We start from the raw sequence: 13,098 nt of genomic DNA on the forward strand, positions 1-13,098 counted from the left end.
CCTGACATAGCCTGGAAATGTCGCTCTTTGCTCAAAGTATTAAGAGGAAAGAATCTGGCTCATACAATCTTATTCCATGCCTGCGTACCCTAGCAGAAACATTAAATCTACATAACCACTGACACCATGCCCTTACTAGAGTCCATCTTCTTGGCTTCCTACAATCTAGTTCTGGTTCTAAGTCAAATGATGTCAGTAAAGTTTTTATTTGGAGAAATATAAGGAAAAGTTAAAAAAAAAAAAAAACCATTAAGATGGGTATTATACAGAGCTGTGGTGGCCCAGTGGTCAGAATGTAGTACTGCAGGCTACTTCTGCAGCCTGCCAGCTGCTTGCAGTTCAGCAGTTCAATTCTGACCAGCTCAAGGTTGATTCAGCCTTCCGTCCTTCCGAGGTGGGTAAAATAAGGACCCAGATTGTTGGGGACAATATGCTGACTCTGTAAACAGCTTAGAGAGGGCTATAAAGCACTGTGAAGTGGCATATAAGTCAAACTGCTATTGCTAATGCTAAGTGCTATTACTAAATTTGCCCGCTGTAGTCTCAAAAATAGGCTTTTGATCAGGGCTGTCCGGGGGAGGGGGAATTCAAAAAAGTCAAGATGGCAGCAAGCTGCAACTGCGCTATTGGAGTGTTACCCCAGCGTTATGTGTATTGTGTGTAAAGGGACTGAGACTGCTCAGCCGTTCCAGAGACTTCCTGAGCAAGTTCAGGTGGTTGCTTCAGCAAAAGGGGCAAGTCAGCTTCATCCCCCAGTTTGCAAAAGGAGGAGAATTAGTGATTTGCCTGGTACGGTAAAGATCAGCACAGCAAGGCTCATTTTAAAAAAGAACAAGCAAACAACAACAACAACCAGAACCCCTGCAACCAAAAGGATAGGGAAAGGGTTACTGTTATATCAGTTCAAAAAATGAAATTACCTCTTGCTGAACATTTTAAAAATATACCAAATGATAGAACTGGCTTAAAAAAAAACAAAAAGAAAAAAGAAAGGTTGATTGAAATTAGTAAAATATTAACAGAAATATTAATAATATTCAATTCCCCAAGAAAACTGTTGTTTGTTTGTTTGTTTGTTTGTTTGTTTGTTTGTTTGTTTGTTTGTTTGTTTGTTTGTTTCATTCCTTTGGAGAACACTACATTGAGAGAGCCTGGAAAATAGTAATACTTTTTAAAGACGTTGAACTATATTAAAAAGACATCACCTCATCTTCCTCATAGTATGAAGCATGTACAAAAAAATGAACATATACCAAATGTGCCCAGGTGTGCATGCTTGCATAATGCATGTACATTCACATACATCCTCAATACAAAAAAAGGTGTATTGCACAGATGAGTGATCAGAAAGTGAGCATGATCCTCATCCTCTCAGAGCTATTATACTGTAGCTGAACCCAGAGGAACAGCTCTTCCTCTCCCCTCAACCCCACCCCCCATCATGACTCAGAGCTTCCCAGACTAAAGGCCAAACAACGGCCATGAGGACAGGAGCATCAAGCCAAGTCCTTCCTTCCTAGAAGTTTTTCCCAAACTGTCCTGTGGAATCCTCTTTTTCAATGGTTCCTTCACAGCAGGATGGAAGGCAGCCTTCCCTGTCCCTGGCCTGCCGGACTAATCTCCCCAACAAGCAGGCTGCTCCCCATAGCTAGCAGCTCTACTGCTCCACCCCCATTAGACCGGCTGCCCGTCAGCATCATGCTGACAGCATTGCCTGCACCCCGCCCCCAACAGACCCGACATGCCGGAAGCTAGCTGGCAGCCGTTCAAGCTAGCAGTCGGGCTGGCTGCCAGGGCACCGTGCCAGTAGCACCTTGCCGCTCACACTTTAACTTTCTGTATCTTGCAAGAAGGGAAAAATGTTGGGGGAAGGGCACGACAAGAGGCCGCTGCTGCAGGGGAGAGAAAGCACAAGTGCATTAAGAAAACTAAAAATAGTTGTGTGGCCACCAGCTCAGCACAGCAGGAAGGATGAGATGGGGGGAGGGGTGTGTTGGGGTGGCATTGGGGCGATCAGGAAGAGCAGAGGCTTGGGAGTCCAAAGGATGAGAGTGGGGAGGGAGCGAGGCAGGTGGTCTTAGGGTTGAGGGGCACGGCTAAAGCATACAGAGAGAACTTTTAAGTTCCACTGAAAAGCAGTGAGTGATGTGACAGAGTAACTGCATTTGGGGACAGCCTGAAGATCATTGGCTGAGCTGTGGAAAGGGAGGTTCAGGCCCAGAAGAACCACAGGAGGTCCAAGGGGGAAGTGAGGGCTAGCAACAGCGTGGGGATGGGGACAAGGCATCCATCTATCTATTGCATAGACCAGACCTGCTGCACATTCATTCTCCAAGTCCAAACACTTGGCCCAAGGGTCCTCTAAGAAACAGGAGAAAGAAAAGAGAGCTTTTTGAAATACTTTCAGGGTTCCTGAAGCTAAAACAGAAAAGGAAAAGAAAAGCGCCTCAACAGAAAAGAGAAACTGCAGGTAATTCCCTGGATTCCCTTGCCAACCGACCCCCTCCCTCTCTTCAGTGTGCTACCAGCATAAATCAGAAAAAAACAGCTCTAACTCTAGGCTGTGTGAAGTTAAATGGAGCTGTTTCCTGCGTGATGTGGTCAGGGGGTTGGGGATGGAAAAAGGGACTCCAAAAATCAGAGGGTCTCCTACCCATCTACCATATCAAAATGCCTCAGGGTACGCATTTGTCAAGTCGTTTTTATTTCTACTTCAATCCACAGCTTTCCCTCATCCCATTGTATCTTCTTCTTGCTATCTAACAACAGCCAGAACGCCAAGCAACTGAGAATTCTTACACCTGAATTCTCCTGTCTGCACAATCCTTTTTTCTAAGAAAACTGTAGAACAATGGGGAGCTATGCTTGTAAGGGCAAATTAATGAGATCTCCTCTGCCACTGCAGATCGGGGCTATATGTCTTCCATTATTCTACCTGTACAGAATATTGAAAAATTTCAGTTGATTTGACAATTTTTAGACTGTGCCAGTGACGTGGATGTATCTGCAATATCAGGCATCTTAAGATCTTGCACTTCCATACTCTACCCATCTGTCTACCAAAGGACACTTCTAAGAAACATCTTTATTTAGAAATGATGCCACCTCACCCAAGTGCCTCCACCAACTCTCCTTACCTTCATGTGAATGTGAGAACCAAATCTGAGAGGTGCCAGAGTGGGGGCCATGGAAGGCAGGTTCAGATGGGGATGATGTCGGTCCCGTAGGATGCGGAGGTGCTGCTGAGCCCAAACTGCTGCTTAGGAAGCTGCCCATAAAGGATGAGGCAGGTGAGTTTCCCATCAACCCACTTCCTGCTGGGTGCACAAAGAAGGAAAGACCATGTCAGCGTATAGATGGACAGGTGATGCTCAGCAACCTCCCCATAATTTGTGCATGCTCAATTCTGATTTTTAAAACCCTACATTATTTTGCAAACCAAATATATGAACATTCGTCTCTGAGCAAAAAAAATATAATAGAATCATCGATACTTTTGCTTAGAAGTAGCTGATTTCAATCGATCAAAAATTCTGTTCGTTTCAGGCACTGGGGTTGCAGGAGGGGGAAAATACGCTCAGCAGATGTATAGCCCTCCCACATGCCCTGACACAGAGTCTCTAGAAGCATAAACAGTTTGCCACTCAATCTGGCAGCTCTGATGGGCACATATTACCCAGTTGCTGTTGGCTTTGGGGAAAGAGTTGGCATTAATGTTAATGCCCACCAAAGACCTCTCAGAGTCTCGAGCTTGCTAAGTCTTCCAAGTATGCTATATCGTTAAAGCAAAGGATAGGAGTGTCGTTTTCTACCAATAGCTGTTTGTACATACATACTTATCAGAAAACAAGCGATTGTACACATGTAAGCCCACTGAGACTAAAATGTGAGTAAGGAGCAAAGAACCCTTTGGAATACCCGCCTGCAACCTTGTCAGCAATCACACTTCAACTCAACACCAGGCGTTTTAACACAAATGCACGAGTCCTGGAGGGCGAGCTAATGAGAACAACCCCATGCGCAAGCAGATTGAGTTCTTCCACTGCCATTCCGGAATGAAAAAAATAATAATAATCATGGGAAAATGAGTTAAGAGGGAACCACGTTCTCCACAGGATATATTCAAAAATTACAAATGCAGCATAAACCTAAATGCAACCTCCCCCCCCCAAAGCTATGATATAGAAATTTGACATCACATACATGCCTCAGAAAAATGGAGAGGTGCGTATGTGTCCCATCCTTCAATATTTTGAATCACTGAAACTCTTAACTTAAAGACAAGGGGTCTTCCTTGCCTGATTCCACAGTTATTGTTTCAATCACTTATGTATCCTAACCCACTTCCACAATACACTTCCACACTACACAATATCTTTTTGACATATTAATGAGACACCTGACAATTAGTTCTGAAAGACAGTGAAGGTTGCAATACTATTGCTGTGCAAAGACATTTATTCTTCTGGAAATAACGTAATGTGGGAACACTGAACTCATGTGAGATTGGCTAGTACCTTCGGGGAAGTGAATGGAGTTCGTAGAAGAGTGCAGGTGATTGATATACACCTGTATTACTTTACTCGTGCAAGTAGACTGCTTATGAAAGGTTTTTATTTCAGTTTGTGATTATCAGAACAAACACAAACTAAGAAATATCCATAATTTACAGATGTCATCAGGGTCTCCAGTATCAATTAATAACTGTTATATCTGCCTTGTACAATATAACAACTGTTGGAGGGAAAACCTTCTCCAATTCTTCTATATTTTCTTCACTTCTAATGTGCCCTAGTAGGTTAAAAACTGTCCAGACCCACAAGTACCAAAATATGCATTAAGTGTGAATGGGTATGTCTTAAGTTTTTATGGTTTCTATGACTTCAGCAACAGCACAACAACAGTGTTCTTTACATGATGGGGGTACCCCCAAATTTCTACTTGTCACAATGTTGTTAAAAATGTGTGACCCTGCTAAAAAAGGGTGTACACTACCCTTGTGATTATGTGAGGGATCTTATAGAAGCTGCTAATAAAGCCCTGTACTATCTATGGGCACTGGGCCTAGATTTTTAGGCATGATCCCTAGGTATTTGACGTGGGTGAGTGCTTGATGAAGTATCCAACTAAGAAGCAGGAAGTTCTCACTTTAAGACAGCCCACGCTCCCTAGCTAATCCCACTGGGATGCCTCAGTGATGAGTATGGGGATGTGGTTTACACAGCATGGCCAAGGACACTCCCTGCAGCTGGGATGGAGATGGGAACTTAGGCATTAGCTAGGAAAGTCCCTTTCTGGACACTATGAAGTGGTCAAGTCAATTCTGGAGGGCTACACGTATGCCCAGGCTGGTGTTTCTAGAGCTGATCACCACAGGCTAAGCAAAGAGATAGTGAGAATCAAGAGGATTCCTCTGAAGCTGTAGGATCTGTTCTCTTGCAACAGCCAGCCTTTGTCAAGGAGCATTCAGATCTGAGATCTTTACAACTCTCAAACGAAAATGCAGCAGGACTCCTCTCCCCATCATGCCTACTTCTCTATCTCCATCACTGCCTAACCTGTAAATTCCTTTATGACTTTATAATTCCCATACGGACTTGTTTTACAGAGCAGCCTCGCATGGCTTTATCTTTGTACCAATGTTCCCTCTAAGCTGTGGCTTGAGTGCAGAGGCTGTTGCGCACACTTGCATGGGGGACTTAGTCTTCTGCTCACTGTCAAAGATGACACTCTAGCGAAATAGGTTTTTACAAATGGGTAAGCGGAGAAAGGGGAGGGGGGGAAGGCAGGGGATAGTGAAGAGAAGAAGCTTCTCCCCCAGGTCGGCAGAAATCTGCAGAGCTTTTGCAAACTTCCAGGCCCAAAGATGGATTGAGCCATCAGTGAGAAAGAAAGGGCAAGGGCTTTGCCCCTGGGAGCTAGGCTGAAACCAGTGTTGCAGTAGATCAGTAATCTGTGATTTTTAAAAAAGTTTTCAGTTTCAAAATAATTAATCAGGGATGGAATTGATTAAAACACAATATTAAACACTGTTATTCCTGTTTAGCTTGCCTTTTTATAAATATTTTTTTAAAAAAATGTGTACTTTATAACAGGGGTCTCCAACCTTGGCAACTTTAAGACTTGTGGACTTCAATTCCCAGAGTTCCTCAGCCAGCAAAGTCTTAAAGTTGCCAAGGTTGGAGACCCCTGCTTTATACAACAATTAGATTTTTGGTTGAGTCAAAATAGGTAACCTCATTTTTTATAATCTGGAGAGCTTAAACATGCAAATATATATATATATATATATATATATATATAAAACTATTAGCTGCCACTCTCACCAGCCAAGGGTTGCTGTCTCCAACCTCCCACCACCACCCAAGCATAGGTTTGTCGAGGTCAACCCAATGGCTGCAGAGAATATATCATGACTTGTACATCTGCTTCCCTGGCTTAAGAGGAATAATTGCTCTCGACACAGTTGACCGCTTTATATCCCATCCCATGGAATTCAATCCACCATACATTCTCAAATCTAGTTTGCCCCTTGAAACCAGGGGTGAAATCCAGCAGGTTCTGACAGGTTCTGGAGAACTGGTAGTGGAAATTTTGAGCAGTTCGAAGAACCGGCAAATATCACCTCTAGCTGGCCCCAGAGTGGGTGGGACTGGAGATTTTGCAATATCCTTCCCCCTGGAGTGGGGAGGGAATGGAGATTTTGCAGTATCCTTCCCCTGCTATGCCCACCAAGCCACGGCATGCCTACCAAGCCACGCCCACAGAACCGGTAGTATAAAAATTTGGATTTCACCACTGCTTGAAACGTAGTATTCTCTCTCTCACATACATGCAGAGAGTGTAGATTCTTCCAGATATGTTGTCTGTACATAGGCTCTTATTTCTCAAGTGGTCCAATAGCCACTGAGATAACGGGTATGGCTTCCTTGCAAACCCCTGCACAGTACTGCAAAAACAAAAGGAACATAACTGCACCTGCAGTACATGCTGGTTCCAATCCCACCTCAGCTATTAGCTACTGGGTGGTCTAGGGCAAAACAAACCTCAGAACTTCCCCCCCAATGCCCTTGCCAAATTGGGCTGAAATAATGAAATAATTAATGAGTAGAATTTTAATGGTACAGGAAAGGAATCAGCCTTTTAAGTGCCAAACACAACCTCTCAATCTTTGAAAATTTATGAATTTGTTTCTCCCAAGCGGCATTATGTGAAATTTTGTGCTGAGTTCCATTTAAGAATATGGCTTAAACATGGCAACGATTCCTTAACCTTAGTGGGCACATCTTATTCAGAAGGCAGAAGATGTCCATGAGTATGCAAGAGAGGAAAAAGAAGAAGGATTTAAATTTCCCTTCTTGGCGGACAACACATGTAGTAGTATCTTCCCTCTTCGGGTTCCTTCAAAATGTTGCAGCTAATCTTGGAAAATGGACTCTCTTTCTCTCTCTCCTTTATTTTATATATAGATGGTCTTCGATTTACAGCCGCAGCTAGGAGTGAATTTCAATTGTAAGGCATGAAAGTCTTAAGTTGAGGCACCCACATGACTGGATAGATTTTATGATTTTTATATTTTTATAGCGGTCATTAAATGAATCCTGTGGTTGTAAGTCTGAATCCATTCTTATAAATGGGTGGTGTTTTTTTTTTTTTGTCAGAAACTAGTAAAGAAAAAAAATATCACAAAGCAATGGTCATGCAACTGCAGGATGCTGTAGTTAGTCGTAAATGTGACTGGTAGCCAAGCACCCAAAATATAGTCTTATGATTGGGGGAAGGGAGAGTGTAACATTTTGCAATGGTCAGAAATGCTTTGCAAGCTATAAACCATCCCTTCTGAGGGCCATCTTCCAAGGGCCAATGGTTAAATGATTCTAAGTTGAGGACTACCTGTGTCCCAATTTATTTCCTACATTCCTACATTTCCTACATTCTTTACTGAAACACATCCCTCCCTCTCCACCAAGTCCTGCTGTGGTGTTTCATCATGGCCGGGATTTATGTGTTGCTGGGTAGGATGAGTATTGAATTCTGGGAGTGTATGCTACGTATGTCCTCCCAGCAGGGTCATCCAAGGCATGAAGGTCATCCCAGCTGCCCAACTAAAGCAAACAGGCATTTATATTGGGCAGCAAGGAAGCCAAAGTCAAGATCTCAGGAAGGAACTTAACGAAGAATTTCAGAAAGCTATTAGGAAAGACAAAAAGCAGTATTACAGTGTCTGAAAAGACACTGAAGAGGGAAACAGACATGGAAAAAAGAAGGGAAATCTTCCAAGATTCCTCTGAACTCAGAAGGAGGTTTCAGCCTCCTATTGGCATGCTAAAGGATGCCTGTGGACATATAGTAACTAATTCCAAGAAGATCAAACGAAGATGAAAGGAATACATTGAAATGCCATACAGCAGAGATGTCAATATCCATGATACTTAGAAGATGTTCTCTACTTACAAGTAGCTCTAGTACTATGGTAGAAGATAAAGTTAGATCGGCCCTTTAACTAGTCTTTACTGAGTCAGAAGGTTACAGGAATTAACAGAATACCTATAGAAATATGGTAAGATACAAGAAGAATCAGTAAAGTTCTAACAAACTATGGCAGCAAATTTGACAAACCATGAAATGGCCAACAGACTGGAAGAGGTCAATCTCCATACCATTACCAAAGAAAGGAGAGGGAGCTGGATATGCAAACTATGTTACAATGTCCTTAATTTCACACACTAACAAAATAATACTTGCGATCATCCAACAGAGATTAGAGAATCCTCCATGGAAAGGGTGATGCCAGATGTTTCAGCTGGCTTTAGAAAAAGCTGAGGAGCACAAGACATCAATGCTAATGCACGATTGGTAATTTGAGAAAAACCAAAGAATACCAAAAAGAAGTCAACATGTGCTTCTTTGATTATAGAAAAGCCTTTGATTGTGTCATCATGAGAAACTGTGTAATATTTCAGGGAAACTCTGAGCTCCTCGTTGTCCTCATATGAAAATTATACACAGGTGAGAAATCCACAGAAAGTCGTGAAACAACCTGTTCCAGGTTGGCAAAGAGGTGATTCAAGGCCGTATGCTTTCCCCTTATTTATGAACCTTATGTGTGTGATACATATTAAAGATCATAGGATGGGATGAAAATAAGCAGCTTTAAAACTGGATACAGAAACATCCATAACCAGTGTCAGGCTAATGATATGATTCCGGTGGGCGCCCAGAAGATGACTAGATCTTCATGGAGAAATGATTAGTATTACCTAGGATTATTTGAAATAATGCCAACATACATTAACTTTGGAGTAAGTCTGATGTATTCTTATATTTGTAGCTGTACCAAAGAAAATCAGAAGTCATTCCTTCTCTTTTTTTTTCTCTTCTATTTCCTTCTCTGCATTTTTATTGTTTCCTGAGTCTTTTTCTAATTTTCTATGTCTATTAGTTTATCTTTTAACTTTGTATTTTTTTAGAAAAATCAATAAAGTTATATAAAAACTATTGATTTTCAAAAACACAAGGTCAAAATATAAACAGACAAGAAAAGAAGATTTGAAAAAGAAGAAAGATCAAGAGAGAGGAAAGAGGTGCAAAAAGAAAAATAGACTGGCTTCCAACTTTCTTTGGTACAGATATGAATAAAAAAAAAAATCAAACTCTCAAAACCAAAAATATATTTTAGAAAGTCAAGCAGATAAAATGCCATCCATAGAAATGTAATAATGAAAGCATGTCATACAGGGGATAGGGATATCTTACTGTACTGTCAAAACCCTGGCTCTTAAAAAGATAGAGAAATATCACTAAGGAAGTTTTTATCTGTGGATATATTATAGCTTTGTGGGTTTTTTTCCAAATAAAAGTTGGTTTCTGCAGTTTCCAGAGATGGAAGAATAGATTTGATTTGATTATAACTTCAGGAAGACACCCTGTAAAACAAGAATGAACAAAGGACAGCTATTCCAAATTGAACATCTAGTGTAGGAACATAGCTAAAAAAAAATGCTATAAATTAAAATCCACAGCACCAGACTTATTTCACCTGAAGGCCAAACACCAGTAAACGTATAGAGAGGGAGACATGCTTTTACATATGATTTAGGGAAAAATGCCGGTTTATGGAACTACAGCCAGATTGCAGGTTCAAGGTCAGCAGAGTCGAAATCTTCTTTCCTTACAGTCTACCTGACATCTAGAGTAATGATGTAACAAACAGCAGATCAAAAGCCTTCCCCCATCCTCTGGCTACAGAGAATATTTTTTGCATCCTCCTCTTCAAAAATCAGCTCTGTTTGCAGTCGTAATGTCCAATCAGGTAATTGGCTGTCATGCAATCAGAGCTTGCCCACCCACTCGGCTCCCCAGTCTTGGACCACACAACATTCCACACAGCCCACAGGTTTTTCTCTAACTGGCCGGTACTGCTTCAGACAGCTGCAGCAGTTACTCTTTCCGTGCTGTTCTCCTCCTACCCCACCCCCCCCCCTCACCTCTTCCAGCTGTGTGGCATACTGATAATACTTGCAGGCCAGGCTGTGCTGCTGAAAATAATCCTTCCCCTTGCATTAGGCCTCACAAATCCTGATGCCATCTTGGGGCAGAACAGTTGCCCTTTCACGCTAATCTGCCAAGGAGACGGGATAAATAGGAAGGAGGGGAACAGTTGCCGTTTCCAGACCAAGTCTATTTGAGAAGCCCGAGTGCAGCCTTTTGGCTTGCATCTCCCTGAGAACAGAGCCCCGTGCCTCGTCTCTCTCACGCTTGCCAGCGTTTCCCAGCCTGTGAGTCACAAAATGCTGGCAGCTCCTGCTCCCCTGACTCTGCAGCTGATCAGCCCCTCGCCAACTTCCCACTCCCTTCTCAAACTGCATCCTTCTTAGGGCTGAGCCTCTCACACTCATAAACTGAAATTCAGATTTGGGTAACTCCATCCCCCTGATATGCTTGAGTACTCATAATAACAATTCAGTTTGAGCGGGAAAGTTTGTTGCCATAAAAAATGCTGACCACTCTTAGGATCCAAGTTGGGCCTTAGTAATGAAGCAGAATAATAGTCCTAGCAATAGCACTTAGACTTACAGTATATACCACTTTATAGTGCCTTACAGCCTTCTCTAAGTGGTTTACAGGGTCAGCATATTGTTCCCGACAATCTGGGACTTGATTTTACCGACCTCAGAAGGATGGAAGGCTGAGTCAACTTTGAGCTGGTCAGGATCGAATTCCTGGCAATGGAATGCAGAGTTAGCCTGCAATACTGCATTCTAACCACTGCGCCATCACGGCTCTTAGTCTTAGTCCAGGGGTCAGCAACCTGTGGTTCCGGAGCCGCATGCGGCTCTTTCGTCCCTCCTGCTGTGGCTTCCTGTTGGCTGAACCACCACTGGCTGGCCCCACCCCTCACTCTCCCCTCCCAATCACTCCTTGCCTGGCCTGAGAAGGTAAGGGTGACGGTGGGGGATGGAGACTTGCTCCATATTCCAGAGCGGGAGCAAAGTACCCCTGTACTTGCTGATTATATATAGTCAGATGCCACTGACTCTTTTTTATGGTTTTCTATGGTTTTCATATACATACATACCAGGGTAGATAAAAATCAATGATTTTTTAAAAAAAAATAAAAAAAAATCAGATTTTTTTTTATTTAAATCGGATTTTTTTGATTTAAATCGGATTTTTTTGATTTTTATCGAATTTATTTTAATAAAAAACTTTTGAGGTAAAAATCTATCGTAAGATAGTTTTCTATTTAAGATACATAAATAATTTAGTTTATCCAGCATGAAATGGAGCTTAGTTATGTAGCATGAGGCCGTATATTCTGCAACACTGGGACTGTCGGTGAGTTAACAGTGGGTCAAAGGAGTAGCAGAGATGACAGTTGCTCTTTAAAAATTACGATTTAAATCGAGTTGATTTAAATCAAGCCTTTTTACTAGTGATTTAAATCATGATTTAAATTGTGATTTAAATCAACTCGATTTAAATCAAATCCACCCTGACACATACATACATACATACATACATACATACATACATACATACATACATACATACATACGAGAGAGACAGACAGACAGACAGACAGACAGACAGATAGACATACCTGTTTCCTACAGAAAAGAAAGCACTGGGAGCAATAGAACCTGGGCAGGTGTGGGTATCATGTGACTAGGTGGGAGTGAGTGACATTGAGTTTTCTGTGGGAAACTGGTCCAAATGGCTCTTTGAGTATTTATGGTTGCAGACCCCTGTCCTAGTCCTATCCACATTATATGTAGCAGTAGAGTAGTAAAATAAAAAAAACTACTCCCTTTAGTAACAGTAATCTGCAGCAGATTAGTGCTACTTTGATGTAGTGGTTAAGGCATCAATAGAAACGGAGAGACTGGGAGTTCTAGTCCTGCCTTAGGTACAAAACCAGCTGCGGGACTTTAGACCAATCACTTTCTCTCAGCCCTAAGGAAGGAGACAATGGCAAACCACTTTTGAAATGTTACAAAGAAAACTGTAGGGAACTTGTCTCTCGTGGGTGGTTACTGGGCCATGCAGAAGAACTCTTTGCATTATTTTTTGTATTTGAAACTCCCAAGTTTTCAAAACTCCACTGTCTCAAGGGGGGAATAGGAAGGGTGAGGCTGATAAGAGAAGCAGCAACACCAAAACACAAAAGTACTATAAATGAAGACAATGCCTTGAATCCATTCATCCCTGTAAAAGATCTATAAAGGAGGACACGTAAAAAGGCAAACGTAAAGCCTCTACTGGAGATTCTATGCCCCTAATGGTACCACCATGTATGTGTGGTGATGGAATGAATGGAGAACCTCTCCATTAATATATTTACATTTCAAAGTTTCAAAAGAGAGAAAATATCTGGTTGGGTTGGCTTGCTGAGGCTCAAGTACAAATGTCCCATTTTTTTCTACATTGAGTGTGAATTGCTAATTGTTTGCATTCCAAACTGTTCTGGGATTCAGTACTTTAAGAAGAGAAGCACCAGTCGGTTAACAATGAGGACATTATACATTACAATCTTTGACTGTAAAGTTTGCCTGTATCACATACTGTAGAGTTTAAGTTTAGTCCTACTAAATTCAC

General features: G+C 41.9%; 1 protein-coding gene across 1 annotated transcript in view; it reads right to left on the reverse strand.

The window, feature by feature from the left end:
* Positions 1-13,098, reverse strand: part of BAHCC1 (BAH domain and coiled-coil containing 1) — a 111,129-nt gene that overhangs the window by 44,783 nt on the left and 53,248 nt on the right. Inside the window, exon 4 of the mRNA XM_070937699.1 lies at positions 3,138-3,317. Within this exon, the coding sequence (XP_070793800.1) occupies positions 3,138-3,317 (180 nt within the window). The remainder of the gene's footprint in view (positions 1-3,137; positions 3,318-13,098) is intronic.

Source organism: Pituophis catenifer, unplaced genomic scaffold, assembly GCF_029215685.1.
Source record: "Pituophis catenifer annectens isolate HBS135680 unplaced genomic scaffold, rPitCat1.0.hap2 SCAF_2, whole genome shotgun sequence".
In the NCBI taxonomy this organism is placed as follows: Eukaryota; Metazoa; Chordata; class Lepidosauria; order Squamata; family Colubridae; genus Pituophis; species Pituophis catenifer.